At 37.6% G+C, this 18,850-nt stretch overlaps 1 protein-coding gene across 1 annotated transcript in view; it reads right to left on the reverse strand.

The window, feature by feature from the left end:
• Nucleotides 1-16,286, reverse strand: part of LOC150079396 (patched domain-containing protein 3-like) — a 123,590-nt gene extending 107,304 nt beyond the window's left edge. Inside the window, exon 1 of the mRNA XM_090384086.1 lies at nucleotides 15,160-16,286. Within this exon, the coding sequence (XP_090240212.1) occupies nucleotides 15,160-16,159 (1,000 nt within the window). The 5' untranslated portion in view covers nucleotides 16,160-16,286. The remainder of the gene's footprint in view (nucleotides 1-15,159) is intronic.
• Between the last annotated feature and the right edge of the window lie 2,564 nt (nucleotides 16,287-18,850).

Genomic DNA, 18,850 nt, shown 5'->3' on the forward strand with positions numbered 1-18,850 from the left:
CTATTGTAGGAACTTACCCTTAATACCATACTGCTCCAATTTTTAACAGTAGTCTTCCATGCACAACAGTGTCAAAAGCTTTCCTGAAATCTAAGTATAGGATATCAAAATAATTATTTGCATCCAGTTTCTTTGTACCAACATCAGTTTTTTTTTTTTTTTTTTTTTGATTTGGTAGTTGTTGGCGCATCGGCTTCTGTGGCCATATTGCACCTCCCAAGGTTTTTGCAGTACTTTGATCCAAGCCCGAGGCGGGAATCGAACCCGCGACCTTTGGGTTGCCGGGCAGGTACTTTACCCACTCGGCTAGCCCGGTCGGCTCCCAACATCAGTTTTCAATCTAATTTGTCAGACAAGACTCTCCCTTAATACAACCATGCTGTGTCTGAATTATTACTGCAGTCTTGTCTAGATGATCCTGCAATGCATCTTTAACCAGTGACTCCATTATTTACCAGGGAACAGAAGTTAAAGTAACTGGTCTGTAATTACTTGTCACCCTTAGATCCACCTTTTGTGAATTGGGAATACATCTGCACATCTCTAGTCCGTGGGGACTTCCCCTGAGTCCAAGGATGCTCTCATAATTATGGCTAAGGGTTTGTTTACTTCCTTTGCCGCCGACCGGGCTAGCCGGGTGGGTAATGTGCCTGCCTGGTAACCCAAAGGTCGCGGGTTCGAATCCCGCCTCGGGCTTGGATCAGAGTAGAAAATGCAAAAAAAAAAAACCCTTGCGTGGTGCAATACGGCCACAGAAGCCGATGCGCCAACAACTAACAAACAAACAAAAAAAAAAAAAACTTCCTTTAATATTACTGGATAGATCCCAGGTGCTTTTTGTTTAACTTCAATTTCTTCTCCACTTTGCTCTCGGTTATTACAAAATCATTAAGCGCCCTGTTACAGTTTAATAAACTTCTGGCATTTTCCTCCCTGAACTCGTGTGAATTTAGATGGAAAATACTCATTCAGATTGTCAGCTATCTGATCAGGATCATCAACCTTAGAACCATTAATATCAAGTGGACTAATCTGATTCATCTTCTTCCTTCTAGAGTTTACATACCTAAAGAAGTGCTAGCTGTTTTTCTTAGCATCCTTTGCCAAAGATTTCTCGTAATCTTCCTTCGCTTGCCTAACTTCCTTTGTGACTTGATTACAGAATAGTTCTATCATAGGCTTCTGTGTCGCCTGATAATTTATATGCACCCCATGCAATTTTCTCCTCTGCCACAAGTCTCATTAGTTCATCTGGCATCCATTTAGGCCTAAAGCTTGAAGAGTATTTCTTAATCGGTATGAAAAGCCTAGTAGCTTTCACGATTACTTCTTTGAATGCCTACCATTTAGAATTTGCTGCTATAACATCAGTTGGTCCCACTGTATACAATTTTTAAAAACTGTCTGAGACCACTGTAGTCACCTTTACCGAAGCAAAAACCCTTTCCTTTACCCCGATGGTAATTATCTTTAAGTAAATCCCACATCAGTACACTGTGATCACTGCCACCCATTGGTTCCTTTATCTGCAAATTCTTAATGCACAAATAATCACTGCTGATTACCAGATCAAGTGTATCTCTCTCTGGTTGCCTCGTGTTGCTGTAGAAAACAATCATCCAATAAATCCACAAAAGCCTTGTTAGTGTGCGAGTGACCAACTCAAGTTCCAGTCAATATACGGGAAGTTAAAATTCCCCATTATTAGACAATCTGATTTACCTGCAGACTATTTCTCTGTACAGTTGTTCGTTGTACTCAGAGTCATTTGGCCTGTAACACACTCCTACTGTTATTTTTTGCTTTCCCAATTCTTACATCGCACTAAACTGACTTAACATTGCACGGATCATCTATGTAAACTGGATGCACTTCCTTCGATTTAGTTTCTGAACTACTGTTCAGAAACTAAAACGAATTCCAAATTCCAATTCTGCACTGCTTATATCAGTGTGGCACCATGTCTCTGATATCCCAACAATATCCGCCTTTCGTGTCTTGACCAGCATTTCAAATTTATTTACTATACTCCTAGCATTGCTGTGCATGCAAGTATACATGCACCTGTTCTTATTCCTAGTTACCCTAACACAGCCGATGTATTTGTTCCATGGTGATTCTCACCAGTGCATTAAAACCCCAGCACCCTGCCCTCCAATCTAAGCAGTGCAAGAGTCACTTGCACCTCGCCTGCGGTTTCTATTAATCTTTTAGTTCTGTGAAATCCCCCAGTCTAGCAGTTTTCCGAGCCACCTAACACTGTCTCGATAGCATCAACAAATATTCTTGCAACCCTTCTATTTCAGTGTATCCCATCCCTGTAGAAGCAATCTCTCCTGCTAACAAGCACAGACCACGCTATGAAAAATCTACCCCATGAGCCTTGCAGAATCTATCCAGGGCCGAATTAATTGACAAGGCTCTCATACTTCCTATCGTGTCGACATTTTCCTTTTCTTTTCCTGTCTACGAGATTGTGAATTCGCCCTCTTATTTGCTTCCATTTGTAGGCGCTCAATTTCTCAGAGATAGTGCTGTATTCTATGGAAAATAATCGATCGCTCTTGGAAAACTATTGGATTTAAGGACCTTGCATTCCGCGCTTTTGTGATCTGTAGATGGAAACTTCAGTATTATTACTATTGCAATGATGTTATAGGACCCTTCAATTATATATAGACACAAATAAATAATCGGGAAGAATATTCCTCGTGATTCCGGAGGAATTCTTGAGTCGGCTTTGAGTATTAGGTTTAATGAGTGTAATGAAACATTTTACGGGCTTCAACTGCAGTTTAAAACAAACATCTAACGTACGAAAGAAAAGTTCTTTAAGGAAAAAAAACATTGAACTGAGTCTTCACTATGTTTTCAATTATGTCTTTCCCCATAACCTCCGTTAAAATGGAACCTTGAGAGAATCTGTGTCACTACAATGATGTAACATCAAAGGTAGTTTTAAAATCGAGTCAAAAGTGGCGCATCGGCTAAATACCATCCCACTCAAAAAGGGTCAAGAGGTTTTCGGCCTTTAGAGCCGAATGAACCAACACAAGTGTTTAGTGCAATGGCTTGCAACCTATCGGAAGCCATAAGCTTTGCTATGAGTCGAGAAAACATTATACCTGTGTTGTTACATTCGATAAAATATCTGTACGCAAAATTTGGGTATTGATATTTGTACTACTGTCGCAGCACGAACGTTGAGTCGCTTTTTGTTAATTAAATGATAATACGAGCTTGTGCATCGCACAGTAGGAACGTGTGCACTTGCTGGTAAAGCAGCGAACTGATGTTTTTCTTCGCGAAATCTTAGTGTTTTTATTGGACATCAGTGTGCTGGAAATCTTATTTCACCTCTTATTTTAAAAATGACTTCAGTGGAAAGGTATGTTTACAAATACATAAAGTACAGATTTATATTGATAATTTTAGTAGAATAAAAATGGAACTTTACAATAAATCATCGATAACAACACTTTAAATACTAAACACATTTCATTTAAGAGGGCATTTCCTTCATTTACGTCATAATTAAAAAAAAGTGTGCGCGCCGTGCACTCATAGTGGAAGTTAAGTGAAACTTCTTTAGACGAACAGTCTTCAATTGACCGAGGATCCCGTATTGACCGTATGAATGTCACAGGCGACGAATCTGCATGAATGGGAGCCTCGGAGATATGAGATGTTCCATTACCAAATCTAGTTTCGGAAGTGCTGTGGCAGCGGATGATATTTAAAACCATTTGACTTCGATATAGCCGGAATCACTTCGTTCTTGAGAGAGCCACAACAGCTGTTGTGGCACCTGTAACAGACAGACATTTCACTTAATCCTCATTTGGAAATGCTGTTTGAAGAAGAGCGTGATCTCGAGCTGCTACAATCCTCACATCGTTCTTTAACCAAATTCGATCACACACGGAATAGACTGAACCGAAATCATTATCCATGAATGTATGTTTAAACCCCTAGCATTGTCGCTGTTATGGGTATTGTTGCATCAGGATCCATGTAACTATTCACTTCCTGCAATAAAGATATCAAACTGTGCCTGGATGCTTCGGTGTTTCTTAAAATCCTGTGGCTTACGCCGCTACGTGTTAAACGAGTTCATGGAGTACTTCTGGCAGTCTGTTTTGGAGTCTTTGCTTTTCGTTTACGACTGGACTTCAAAGACTCTTCATAGTTTTGATTTGCAGTATCAACTTCCACGACTCCTTCCAAATTCACTCCTAACATTTTTGGGGAGATGTAAGGCTCTGAAGATGTTGATGGATCTTCTCTGGCTTCTTTGTTCGACTCCATGTTGTAATTTCTTCCGATGTCGAAATAGCTTAATCTCTCCTTTGTACTCAATGGAGGTGGCCGCACTGAAAAGTATACATGCTCTATACGCCTTACAATTCTCACTATTAGTCTTTGCCATGTTGAATTAAAAATTCTTTTCCGTCAATTTTTTTATTAAATACGGTCGAGAATGACGAAAAACATAGCATGACGCAATCAGTAGGGGCACTGATTGGGTCATGCGTCGCTGGTGACTGGTACTGGGTCGTACAATGGGGATGAATCATTTTGTCGCATTTTCTTGGTGATTTTTGTCAATCCACGGATGCATTGCACGTGTACGTGAGCTATACTCTTTACAACGCTCACTAGTGTTTGGTGTCAAAAGGCACTAGTGGTCTCCCCCCCCCCCCAATCTCCGCTGCAACGCTTACTACACTGGACCCCCGCTTTATGACTGCTTCACTGTACAATGGACACTCATAGCAAAATACCGTTCACTATACGATATGTAGTAAGCGCCGGTCATTGTTCACGTTTACGAATTGAATTTTATTTTATTTTATTAACGGCGATTGTAATAAGCGAAAATAGGAGGAATATTATCCACAGGACATGTAACGATATAAAGCACAATTTACACTTTAATAGCTTACCAATTAACAAAATTTAACGTGAAAATCGGAAGAATAATTTCCACGGGTTAACAAAAGGAAAAAGCAAAATTTCAATTATACCAGGTATTCCCAACTGGTCACCCTCCCTCCCAATTACTAACCGGGCCTAACGCTACTTAAAGAGATTAAATTTGAAGACCTACTTCGTGATTTTGCCTCTCTAAAAGTTCGAAAACAGAAATTCTTGTAAACATGTGACTTTATTTACATTGAATTTAATGTAAATATTTCAATTTTTGCAAAACTAATTATCATTTGTGATATTTAATCTTCCTATTCCGTCTATTAGAAAATGGTTATATCAAGCCTTTTAAATTAATATTTACATAAAAATTAACACAAATTTGAAGATTTACATCAATGTAAGTGTATGAAAATTTATGTAAACTTCATATTAAATTTCCTGTAAATATATTCGCTCTTTTACATTCGCGTGTATTTTTAGTAAAATTGTTATAAAATTATGTATAATAAGGTAAATAATCATTTATTCAACCACTCATCCACCCCTAAGTTAAGGCGAGGTTAAGCGAACGTTTGCCCCTTGTTAATCGAACTTCAAAACGTTAACGTAACTTTAAAATAACTATATTAAGTTAGTATATTAATTAATAAACTATATTAAGAATAAAGAAGAATATATAACCGCCTAACTGAAAACCTTTGGATTTGATTCGTTCTCTTAATTCTGTATTCATCTGGTTATTTAAATATTTTTTTCAAAATGGTATTACACTACTTTTTACTTTTTTATGATTTCACTAAAACATTTGTGCCCCCCCCCCCATGTAAAAAAAATCATTTATTCCATTTCTGTAAAACTGTTTAATTTTTTGTGAATAAAAGTGCCTCATAACCCCTTTGTCGTGGCTCGCGAGAAAATTTTACTGGCAAGGGCGCCCAAAAAGCTCCGCGCTTGGGGCACCAAAATATCTTGGGCCGGGTATGCCCCTAGGCCAAAAGAAATATCTGACAGTTCCGTTTATTAAGTAGTTAGGTCCAAATAACTTAATAAGTAATGTTGAAACTGAATTACTTAGAGCTAGTAGTTCGCGCGGTGTTCGACAGATGTCGAGTATCCCTGTGTTTCCATCGAAAATTTAAAATATCCCGCGGCGCACAGTTTGGGTACCGCTAGCTTACACATTGATATACAATATCATTGATTATACAATCAATGTGTCCGATTCTGAACGGTTGTGGAAATGTTTGAATTAAAAAAAATAAAGTAAACAAGCAGACATATTTTTTATCATTGAAAACTCGATAGCCTCTTTAAAATTCAAACAGCCATAGCTCCGTAACCGTCCAGAATGGGAAATGTTTAACTTTATTGAAACACCCTGTATAAATTAATCAGTGTCTTGAAGTGTTGCAGTTGACAAGAAATGGATTCTGTGTTAGATATTCCTTGAGCGGCATGGCGCATAAGTAAACTGTTATTTGAAAATAAAGTATTCAAACCTACATTGGTTTAATGTTTATTTCCGATTTGGAAATATGTACATAATGGAGTTACATTTCGTGGTATTTTCTTATCACTTGTTCAGTGACAGCCGTCAAAACGATCCCTTAGGTCATAAGAACTGAACTTAAGTTCTTGTGACCTAAGTGATCTTTTGTGACAGCGATATTGCCAAAGAAGACAGCTGTCGCTGAAGAAGTAGTAAGAAATTACTACGAAACGTTTGACTCCATTATGGATTCAGTGTCTTGACTGGGATTTCTGATTGGATCTCTTTTCATCAGTTTATTTTTAATACCCTTTCGAGATCAAAATCGACTTTGTTAATAATCTGAAAAATTTAAAGTAATCTTCTAGCGATTGTATTTTACTACGATGTGTAGAGGAAGTGCTTAAAAGGATTTTGCATAACTGCTCGTGCTGTAGTCTTGTAAAGAAACACTTCATTTTTTTATATTACAGCAAAACAGAATTTTATTCTCCAGTTCGATTACCTCATTGATGGTACGGCTAGATAATTCGACATGATGCTGTATATAATTAACTCAGATTGATAACCGATTCAGTACATCTTCCCCTCAAGTTTCAGCTTCACAACTCTATATTGCCATACTTTAATTGTACGTGCCATCAAACTGTGGGGTCTGATTAAAAGCAGGTCATTTCCTTCAATTAGTCTTACCCATTCAACTATTTTGAGATAACCTGATCTTATCTCATTTAATTTTAGTAATCAAATTAGGAAACTTTCAGCTTAACTGTTAATGCGTTTTTCATATTACTTTGAAATACTATCCCAGTTGTTTACAGAGCTCCTTAGTTCTATTCATATAAGCCGCCATTTTAACATTAATATCCTATCATCTTTCGAATTTGCTCTCTACTTGACTCATGTTGCATAATCTTAATTGTTCATTCTGTTACTTGGGTATCATCTTTTTTTGTCGTCCTCCATGGCAGCCTAGCCGGCAGGATGCTTAAGCTGTCTGCTGCTGGTTTGGAAAAGTCTGGGTTTGATTGCTGTCGAAGATTAGAGGAATATCGAGGGCCCACTTCAATCGAGGCAGTAGTTAACTCAGCCGGAGGCAATGTTTCCCCCGTGAGTTATTCCGGGATTTTTTCAGTCTGCGAACATATTTCCTACAGATAACACACGTACATCACTGTAGAAGTTAATATTTAAATGCACATGGCATAATACTTTAAGAGTTTAGTATCTATATAACATCGGTGTTTAGATACACCATAGACACTCTTAAAAAAAAACATGTCTGGGTGGTGGTACTCACTGAGAATAAGTAACAACAGTCTTCTCTATTAGTGAAGCGTTACTTATTTGAGGTAGTGCAGTATCATGGCAACTCGTCGTGAAGGCAGAGCACAATATGAGAAAGAGCAAATGATGCCCACAGCAACTACTTTGTAGTTTTTTTTTTTTTTAAAGAGTGTCTATGGTGTATCTAAACACCGATATTATATAATCACTATAGAAGTGTATGTTGCCGTTTTATGCGGGGGTGCAGTCCCCTCAATTCTGTGATCCTAACTAACAAGCCGGACCCGTGATTATTACCTTTTTGTCGATATAAAGGTCTGACAGTGTCAGTATAGAATTGTATTGTGTATAATCTTATGAATAATTTCTTCGAAGAATTTATCCTTTATTATGTCAAACATTATGTACGTATCCTGTAATGCACTATAGAAAAATGGTCCAGCAGTTAAGAAATTTTTCCTTCTGCGTCACGCGTTAATAGATTTCTGTTAATTTTATTCATCTGTTAAGGTGTGGTTTTAGACATACTGCACTTGTTACACATCTGTCTTAAATCATGAAAGATGTATTTAAGCATGGCGAGTAATTCACAGCTTCTCATTAATATTCATTAAATAAATTGTAATGAGTTGCCATCGTTTGAAACCCCTGAAGCTGTCAGTTAACAGTTGATGCGAACTAGTTACATGGTACAAGCTATCGGTATCGGTTATTTGAGATTGTGCCCGTGGCACAGTCTCCTTGGTTGGCAGGAGACTGGCTCCTTAGTGTGTATTCAGCCTGTGGAATGGTGTTTTGTTTCTTCCGGTTTGTGCCGTGACTACTTTACCAATGACATGACGTCACTGCTTGGCTTCCCTTTACTGAACATCTGAAGTAGTGGTTCACTAGGTTTAGTGTCCTCGCATACCTCGGGCAACAGCTCTCTCCCAGTTTAGTACAAGATACCCGTTCCGGTAGTTGTGTGAAATAATCCCAAGTTGTTTGCGATACCAGGAACATTTTCCCCATGTAATATGAGTTACAAGACTATTTAAACGCAACTAGAAAACATTCGTATGAATGAAAATAGGCTTTTTCATTCTGTCTGAATGCATTTACAAGCGCCCTCTTATAATTTTTGAATCTCACGCTCTGTACAAGACTTTGGCAGATCTCAGACTCTCCTCAATGGAAGCTGCTAAGTCATTTGTTCATTCAACTGTTTACCGCTTTTCTTCGGTAAAATTACTTAATGCGTATTATGTAAGGCACAATTTCTTTCAAGCGTAAGAGAGAAAGGAGACTTGGAATGATGCAGAATTAACTTCATATATTAGGACATGTTCCAAGAAATTAAGTGTTGTGTTAGTAACGGTTCAAATATGAGACGTATACAGAAGAATGTATGTGTAGATTATCTTTTGAAGCAGAATAGAAACCAGTATTATTTGAGGAAAATTTTTCGCCAAATACTGGCTCCTATTCGGTTGCATGCTTTTCCTCAAATAATACTGCTCAAATCCCAGCGCTCGCTCGCTCGCTCTCTCTCTCTCTGTGACCCCCAAACACGAAACGTATTAAATCATTTAATACTGTAGTACCGCGTATAATTTGAAGTTCGAGAAGACATGTTTCTTGACGTTGGACTAATTTCTGTAGATTGTAATTAGTTAATGGTAGTCATTTTTTACTAGATTTTATAAGGTTACTTTTATGTATATTTTGATCTCGATTTAGTGTTCTGGCTGCCACATTGCGGAATAAGTAATTTCTTCAATCAATCCTGCCTGATAAGTATTTGAACCATAGTGGCATTGTATTTAGGGTCAGGTGCCACCGGTGGTTTCCCACATTTGCGCAGTATAAACTCTGATGGAATGCAGAACTACTGCACAACCAGAAAAAGTATAAGTTCTGGTTTATGTAGCATTGTGCTTTGTTCTGTCTCTTGGCTGCGGGGCCCCCTACGTTACCCGCTACAACCACTGGGAGGTGAGCCAGGCTGCCCATTATACTCTGGCTGGCCTCTGCCAGGGTTGCCTAAGTTCCCGACAGAGGCCATAAAAAAAAAAAGAAAGTATTTGAACTATATTCGAATTTTGTTGGAACGTTACTTCTGGATCAGTGGTTCATCAAGTAGTAGTGGCATGTGAGGCAAGAAAGCAAGTGTATGAGCTTATGCAGCATCAACCAAAGGGGGAGGGAATCACACCACTCCCTCCAAATGCCTGTCCAGTTCCTCCTTAAATTTATTCAACCTATCAACTTCCACAACGACAGATGGAAGTTTGTTCCAGCAATTAATCACCCACTGGCTAAAGGCAAATTTCCGCACATCTATTCTACATTGTCCTTTCTTAATTTGAATTTATGCCACCTTAGGTTCGTAATCTGAACAAGTGGAAGGATCCCATCAGAATTCAACGTGCTCAACCCATTCAAGGCCTTATACACCTAAGGGACTCGTTCACTCACATTCGTCATCATCGCCATCCTTACTACAATGAAATTAACTGTTATCCAGGAAGCAACTTAAGTTGCCAATATTGTTTTCTACCGATAGCATCGCCAAAAACATGAATTAGCTGTGTCTAAAACTCGAGGACCTTCGAGTGACAGTTATTTGTATACTGACCAGCCTTTTATGTAGAAATTCTGTGTATATTGTGTAAAAGGCACATCAGGTGAAAAGTGTTTACAACACAGTAAAAGAATGTCCTATTTCATGGTAAGAATAATCCGAGTGCCGCTTGCTTTTGGACAGTTCAGTATGAAAAGGAGTTTTGGTGTGCATTTGGGAACAGGGTACGTCGCCAAGAATTTTCTTACGGGAGATGGGTGAAGTTAAAATTAATAATTCTGAGATACGAGTGAATTTTCCTTGAGAGTCAATAGGTCAGTTCTCCCCCCCTCCGCCATACACCTTTCCGATTTCATGCTCGAAAATATGAACAGCAGTACCAAAATGGAATGATTTCAGTTTGAAAAATTACTGATGCATTACGAAACTTACTGTAAATAGTTCTCGAATATTTACAATAATATATCTGCAAGGATCTCATTAGATCAAAATAATCTAAGATACTTCCTTGCGATCTCTTAATACTGCAGTTTTTACCTCAAGTTATGAAACTAGAAGTACTGAATGGATTGTAAGTTATGCGGTTACTATGGCGATTTCCTACTCGTGAAGAATGATTAATTGGAAGGTTAACGACCAGAGGGTGGGATGAGCATTTAGAACGATTGTCTCACGAAATTATAGTACTACTTCAGGATCTAGAAAAAACCAAAAATAGAATTCCAGGATGTACCCCAACCCAGGCATGCCATTTCACCCTAAAGAACGCGCTAGACCTGAACGATACGTCATAAACAATAACAGCACCCATGCGCGCCGTTCCTAAACATTCTTATTTTTCGCTCGGTGAAGTGTTCATAACGATTATGGATTTCTTTTCCGTCTGTCTAATCAATGTCCTTCATATTTAAATTTGGCCATTTGCGGAATTAGGATCTCCCTTAAAAAAAAAAAAAAACCAACTTTCGTTAAGACATTTAATAACTGAGTTTTAAGTTGACATCTCTACTCACTATTTACTGGTATACATTACAATGAAAATCATTAATATTCAGCTGCACATAAATATGCAATCAGTAAATGAAATTAGCAGTGAAATGCTCGAGCCTATTTACAACCCTAAAACAGAATTAGTAAAATGTATTGTGTTTTTTTTTTTTTTTTTTTTTTAGTTGGCTTCTGTGGCTATAATGCACCTCCCAAGGTTTTTGCACTACTCTGGTCCAAGCCCGAGGCGGGATTCGAAGCCGCGACCTGTGGGTTGCCAGGCAGGTACTTTACCCACCCGGCTAGCCCGGTCGGCGTATTATATTGTGATAAATGACTTAAATAATCAGGTTATCGAATGTAATAAGATCGATAGCAGAATACAGAAAAAGAATGCAAAAATTAAGCAGCAATTCATATTGCTTTGGAATTTTCCAAATTTTTAGACACATTTACGAAGATCTAAAGGGTTAATCAAATACGGTATACCTTCATAACTTTCCGTATTCTCAATATTTCACAACTGTTCTGCCGACGTTCTAAGGAAAGTTATTACACTTTATAAATGAAAATCCCCACCTTAGCTATACGGTATTTAACTATAGTCAGATTGAGAGCTTCACTTGCTTATATTAAAGTTATAAATCTCATCCATACATTATAAACAATAAAGCCTACATAAATATCTATATATAGTGCCAGCTAAGAGGTTAGCTTTTTCCATTTTTAAATTCGAGAAATGAAACGTGCTAAATTATCGCTGCTAGGTTCTGTTGCCTCAGTGGTCTTTTGCTTTGTTTAAATATCTTTGCCGAAGATCAATTTTTGGCAAACGAAGATTGATCCTTTGCCGAACTTCATATGGGCAAGAAGAGCATTCTAAAGTATGTAATAATCTAATTTAACTACTGATCTTGATATGCAGTGCTGTCTTTGACGTACTGGTAGCGGAGGAATAAAAGATAACTGTTGACATTTATTTTTCAAATTTTAAGTTATGCATTTAATTGTTCCCATGCATCAGATATGCCTTTAATGCATAATCGTTTACATATGTTTGCCTCACGGGATCGATAAGCATTTTTCATACTGCAGGAATAGTCTGGTTACGACAATACAAATTTTGTACGTTTTAAACTTGACACCGCACGTAGTTGGCAATTATTTTCCTCGTAATTATCTTGCCGTTTTGGTTTTATTTCACGAGATGTTTTATTTTATTCAAAAGTATCTCTTATGAAAGCAGAATTTTCTGGAGGATTAAGTTAAGTCACACGCTTAAGCGATTTTCAAGATATGTACTTTGGGATATACACTTTTTTTTACACAAATTTACACAACCTTAGCTTTAACTAGGTATGGTTGGGGGGGGGGGGAGGCGGTTAAGAAATTGGTAACCGATGGAACTACTGCGGTACACTTTACATGCTTCTAATTGCGATGCGCGACAGTTCTCACATCGTGGGACTAGTAAGATAAAAATTCCAGAATATGGGAGAAGTGGATCAATTCACAGCTGTAAGTTTTATCTCGCCCTTTTGGTGATAATCAGGGCCATATCTAGTAGCGAAACTACTAATTCTGCCTCCCTGTGCTGTTAAATAACCACTCCAAATCAACCGTCCAAGCTCCCTGACCCTTCTTCTCCCAGCAATGGCGGTATGGTAGGTTCGCTACTCCCCTCTAGTCTAACATGAAACTCGTTCTTCCACTTCTGATGCCTCTACAGTACGGTACTGCATCCGAAAGAAAAAATAATGTTATAACGATTAATTTCAAAAAATACCAAAATATTTGGTTATATTTCAGAGCATGGGTACCACTTTGCGGGCGTGGCTTCTTTTACTTGAATCCGTCCTGAATTAGTGGCGTAAACTAACATAATGTAATCTTTTTTCACTAGCCAAAAATGAAAGGCTATTTAAAAAAAAAACCCACATTTCTTTTGCTTGAATCCGACCCGATTCAGCCACTCCCGCAACGCGGTGTACCCATGTTTTGGAGTTGAGCCAAATATTTTTACGAATGATATATATATATAGTTGATTGTAAGATATCAAAACAACACTTGATCCCTATGCTGAATAGGGAAAAAATAAATTAGTTTATCTTGGGCTAATTGCTTATTTTAAGTGTTACTTTCCAAACGCCTTGCACCATCGTTACTTTCGTATTTAATAATTACGTACTTTAAGTGAGGGAGTAAATGAGGTGAATTATCTTTTCATCAATATTTGAAAAACTTATTTCTTGCAAGTTAATTTTTAAGAAAATTTGCATGAATCCATTGTAAACCGATATCCCATTTATCCTTTCGATTTTAACTTTGTATTTGTACGGTTTAGGTTTCGAATGCAAATTGATATTAATATATTTTTTTAATTAAAAGTGGTTGACTTTTCCGTAGATCGTTATATGGATCTCGTTTATTCTGGTTTAATGAATGAATATTTTCGGTTTAATGTTGCTAATTGAGAATAATTTAGTACAGATTCTTTATCAAAGTACTGATACGAGGCAGGAAAATTCTAAACAATAGCCACAATTAGTTTGCATTTTCCTATCTCCCAACTGTTGCGGTACATTTCATTTTTTGTGGATATGCACTAAAAATGAAATAAGATAAATCTGAATCAAATACAAGATTTTAATTTTATCTTTTATTTGATTCAGATTCCAAGTGACTCCAGCCTTCGGGATTTAGCATTACGTCAACCGATATATTCTAAGCACTTATTTACCAGGTAAAGTGCACTTCTTTACGTTGTACACTAAGGTGCAATATCTAGGTGAAGTGTCCTAGAAATTCCAGTGATTGGGGAGGAGGGGATAAAATTCTTAGAATAAGGGGAAGGGATTGCCGTTGACTTTTAAGAGGGAGGGCTCTTTAAAGCACATTTTCATATACGCTTTTATTACATAAACTATTGTTGAAGGTTTAAAGAATGAAAACAAGTTATTTTTATAGTATATTTTGCCAATGCTGTGCATAATCCATTCCGTCAGTAGGAAATGGGTTAACAATTCCCTTCCGCGTGGACACTCTTGATCTGCTTTTTAAGTTATCGAGTCATTGTTCGTATATGACTTGTATTACTACTTTTTTCTCATTGTGCCAACACTTATGCTGTTTTTTTATTTCTCCGAAATTCTTTGTACTGTGTTTTCACCTGTTGTAACCATCTTTAGGCAACGTGATGATTTATATACTAACATGGAGACACTTTCCTCAGAAAGTTGAAGTAGGGGGACGGGTAATTGATGGGATAACTGCATACACCTATTCGATCCACTCTTTCCTGTAATGCGAATTACCTTTATTTTTAACCAATGCATCTAAAAACTTATTTTTGTAGACATGTTCCTTCGTATTAGAGAAGACTGAGGTCGAAAGTTTTCGAAACCAATATGAAAAAAGGTGGAGTAAGGAAGATTTACTTACTAGAAAAAATTAGGGGTGGGGAATATACCTTTTAATCCTTTGTTTGTTGAGTTATGCAGGTTCTCAATTAACAGAAGTAATGAGGAGTGTCAATATCTGACGTCTCATGTTTTAATTGTACATAAGATTATTCCTATTCATCGTAATCAGCCATATAGCTTAATCATTCAAGGAGGAGTTTGTCTCCCATTAATATTAAGTAAAGGTACAAAAAAAAAAAAAAGTTACTATTCATTGTGAACCATGGCGAGCAAGTGATAGATACAAGTGATGTGGTTTTAGTAGTGCCAGCTGTTTTCATCTGGCTGCCAATTAGATTACTTTAATAGAGTTTTATTTACCTATCTTTTGAGATTCGAACAACCAATGAAGCAAAATACGCAAGTATTCTCTTTTACTATTTTCTTTCAATATATATGAAATGAATAGAGGAAGTGGTCAAAATTAAGTTTTACTTACCAAGCATGAGGAACGGGGCGGCCAGGTTGATGCCAATGAACTCCAAGCCGAAATATATAACTAAACCAAAGGCGGCGGCAACTCCCATAATGGACGAGATACAGCCAATAACCCCCAACCAGGGCTTACTTGTAACCCAATCAGCCATCATACAGGTGATAATAGAAAACACTAACATTATAACCAAAGTCAAACTTAAAAAGGGGACCACACTTTGAGTATTCTTTTCTAGTTCTTCTTTCAACGTCGAGGATACAAACATGGACAGTGATATATGCTCAAATTCTAGAGAAGCTATTGTGTCTAGGAACTCCCCTTCCCAGTGGCTTGCCATATTTTCAGACCTGGGAGTATTCCAATCTAAGTAATACATTAAATTAATGGCTTTACATTCCTGCACTGTATCATCTTTTGTTAGTGAAACCCCTCCCAGTGCCCCTCCAAGGAAGTGAACTTTGCCTCCGTAATCCATTAAAGGATACTTAATTGTATAGTTCCCTTCCTCTATGTCTGCAATCGGAGATTTAAACTCAAACACGTCATTAGTGAAACAATTGCCATGAACTTGTTTCGCACATAGGTCTCCATACTTCCAGATTCTATCTTCTTCGTAAATAGTGATATTTTGGATTATCATGTCCAGCTCTTCAATTTCACTAAACACTTCTGTCCTTAATACTGTCCCACCATCTTTCGCAATGGCAATTACCCGACCAAAGTGACCGGGTCGTGTTATTCTGCTCAGATCGAAATTGCTGGAAGAGTTCATCGGAAATATGGTTTCTACAATATTCCGTTCAATTTTTGAGCGTCCGTTGGTGGGAGTGAACAAATATTCTGGATCATCTTCATAACGTATCCTTTGTAATCCCGATCCAAGCAATCCTGCAAGTAATAACGGAACTATGATAAAATAACCGGGTTGTCTCGCTATAAGTTGGCCCATTTGTAAAAACAACCACGAGACGGCACGATCCACACAATCCCACGTAAACGTCATCTTCGACCGTTAAACGCACGTTAAAACAATACTAAGAATGAATAACGTTCAAGTAAAATCCAACAGAGCAATACAGGTAAAACAGGGGCCGTTGGCCTACACACATAACCTGCTTTCTTGAATCATAGTTAACAGGTAACTGACGTCCCATTTGAATGAAGGTAACTGAGGCATCTAGTACGAGTCTAGTTGCGTTTCTGACGTCATAGAATCAGAGGTGTAACTTTTGGTGAGTTAGCCAATGGACTTGGACGAGCACAGAATATATTCGTGACGACAGAACTATCTGGCAGAATCCACTGCACACAGGGTTGATGTCAGAACACGTGAAAAATATGAGTTTTTGTAAAAGGGTTGTTTTAAAACAGAATAAACATATTGAATCACTACCGAAAGTAACATGAACGGCTAAAATTTTATCACATATGATCCAGTGAATAATTGATTTAATCCTCAGTTTCTTGCTCATCAAGTAACAGATCTCTAATGGAAAATCTGAGAGCATTATTCAGATTTAAATATGAACTGAAACACTTCACTAATGAAACAATTGCCGTGAGATTTTTTGACACGTAAGTCTCCTTATTCTGTATCCTTCATAAATTGTGATGTTTTGTATTATCGTGTTTAATAATTCCATGCTCTTTAATTTCAGTAAACATTTTCGATTCTTGGTTTGTATTTTCAGTAATGAAAGGAGAATAAATGACGAAATCAATGTGGGGGGAAAATTAATGTTCGCTGCAGATTCCGAGCGCCTAATAAAGGGGTTAAGGTCTTCAGTATGAAGGTAAGCATTTGTTAATAGTGGTTCCAATTATAAAACAAATGTCAAATAAAGACGAAAGTAGCGCACTAAAATTTCTGCCATAGGAGATGTTATTCGCTTGGAGAGAAATATGCTGAGCGGCAGTAAAAGTGTCACAAATGCTAAATTATTTCCATTACAGTCCGTTTTAGCTGTGGGGAACTAAGTGACGTTTCAGGGGTTCATTGGCGGGCTCAGATTCTTGGTCTTCACGTGACATCTTTAATAAGCACGTGACGCGTTATCACCTAGTTAGCAAGATGCTTTAGGCAGTATTCCAGTTGCATGCTTATTGTCACACCTTTACAGCTGCGTGAGTTCTGATTAAAAAAATTATACACATAAATTGAATAATTTAGATGAAAATCACTTTTGGATTTGGTCTCACTTTAATTTCTAAGCTCATAAAGCGTGGTCAACTGGAAATTTAAATCTACGACTATAAGATTTGATGAAATGCTATTTATATTTCGTATTAAACGTATCATAAAAATATCCTCCCATCCAAAAAAACTCTGTACGCTCTTTGCGTCATTTTCTTATGAGAAGTGTAAAAATCTTAACATTGGCGTTATGGTTTATGTGTACAATAATAATAATAAATAAATATAAATTAATTAATAATTTATATTTATTTATTATTATTATAAAATAAAGGAGCTTACGAGAAGTTCAACCCACAAAAACATATTAACGTATTTTTTTTTTTTTATCATACATTAACATATGTTAGTTTTATTTATTTGGCATATTTAAGTTGGTATTGCATATATACCACATTGCCAAAGGTAACCGGACACCTGCGTGTTTCAAAGAACTCTTTATACAGTATTTAATAATGTATAGGCACGACTTTGACCTTAATTACACATGCATCCTTGTCGGGATAGACCGATTTTTGATAATAGGAAGACGGCATTTTTTTGCGTCCTTTAATGCAACGATCTGTTTATATAGTGACTGTGGGCATGTTGGCCTGGTCTGAAACCGACCTTCCATTTCATCCGAAAGGTACTCAGCGAAGTTAAGAGTAGTGCTCTGGGTAGGCCAGTTCAGTTTTTGCATGCCCATGTCTTCAGATGAAGTCACTACTGACTGTGCAGTATGACGCGGTTCATTATCATGCCGAAACAGAAAACGTCCCCTTCCCCATGTTCTACTGCCACAGTGTAGGAACAGTGAAAGTATCTAGAATGCCAATGTACTTCACGACATTCATTGTTGCCTGCACGATAACCAGTAGTCCAAGTTGTTGTTGTTGGATTTTAGGAGTATCGGCAACTAAGGCCGTGTTGCTCCGTGTATATTGTCTCTAAATTACGTGTATTCTGAGGTAGATTTTCTGTTTTCTGGACGAAAAATCCGAGTTTTCGGGAGAAAACCATGCTACCCTCTCCTGAGACCGACTAACTCAGCCACGCCGTGAAAAATACCCATAAAAATTCCTCCCGTCATGGACAGAATCGAACTCAGGTCTTTTTCACCCAGTGGGGGGAGGACGGCGATCCTGCCAACTGTGCTACCCACGAGGGCAGTGGTACAATCCCAAAGCACAAGAAACAACTCTAGATGATGAAAGCACTTCCACCAAACTTCACAGTTGAGACAACACACTCTGATGATTAACACTCTCCGAGCAACCGCTAGATCCACACATGACCATCAGGTTGAAAATCGTGTATAATTCATCACTTCATAAGACAACTTTCCCACGTTCTAGGGATTAATTATGGTGGGTTTTGCACTAGAAAAGTCGGCGCTTTGATGTGCTGTGGTGTTGGTTTGCGTGTTGCATCTGTTCCGTAAAATCCGATGCCATGCACCTATCGTCCTCGTATTAATAATAGTTTGTGTCTTTCCTGAATCCCTGGTTCACAGTATTC

This window comes from Mastigoproctus giganteus, chromosome 10, assembly GCF_048544385.1.
Source record: "Mastigoproctus giganteus isolate SK-2022 chromosome 10, ASM4854438v1, whole genome shotgun sequence".
Lineage (NCBI taxonomy): Eukaryota > Metazoa > Arthropoda > Arachnida > Uropygi > Thelyphonidae > Mastigoproctus > Mastigoproctus giganteus.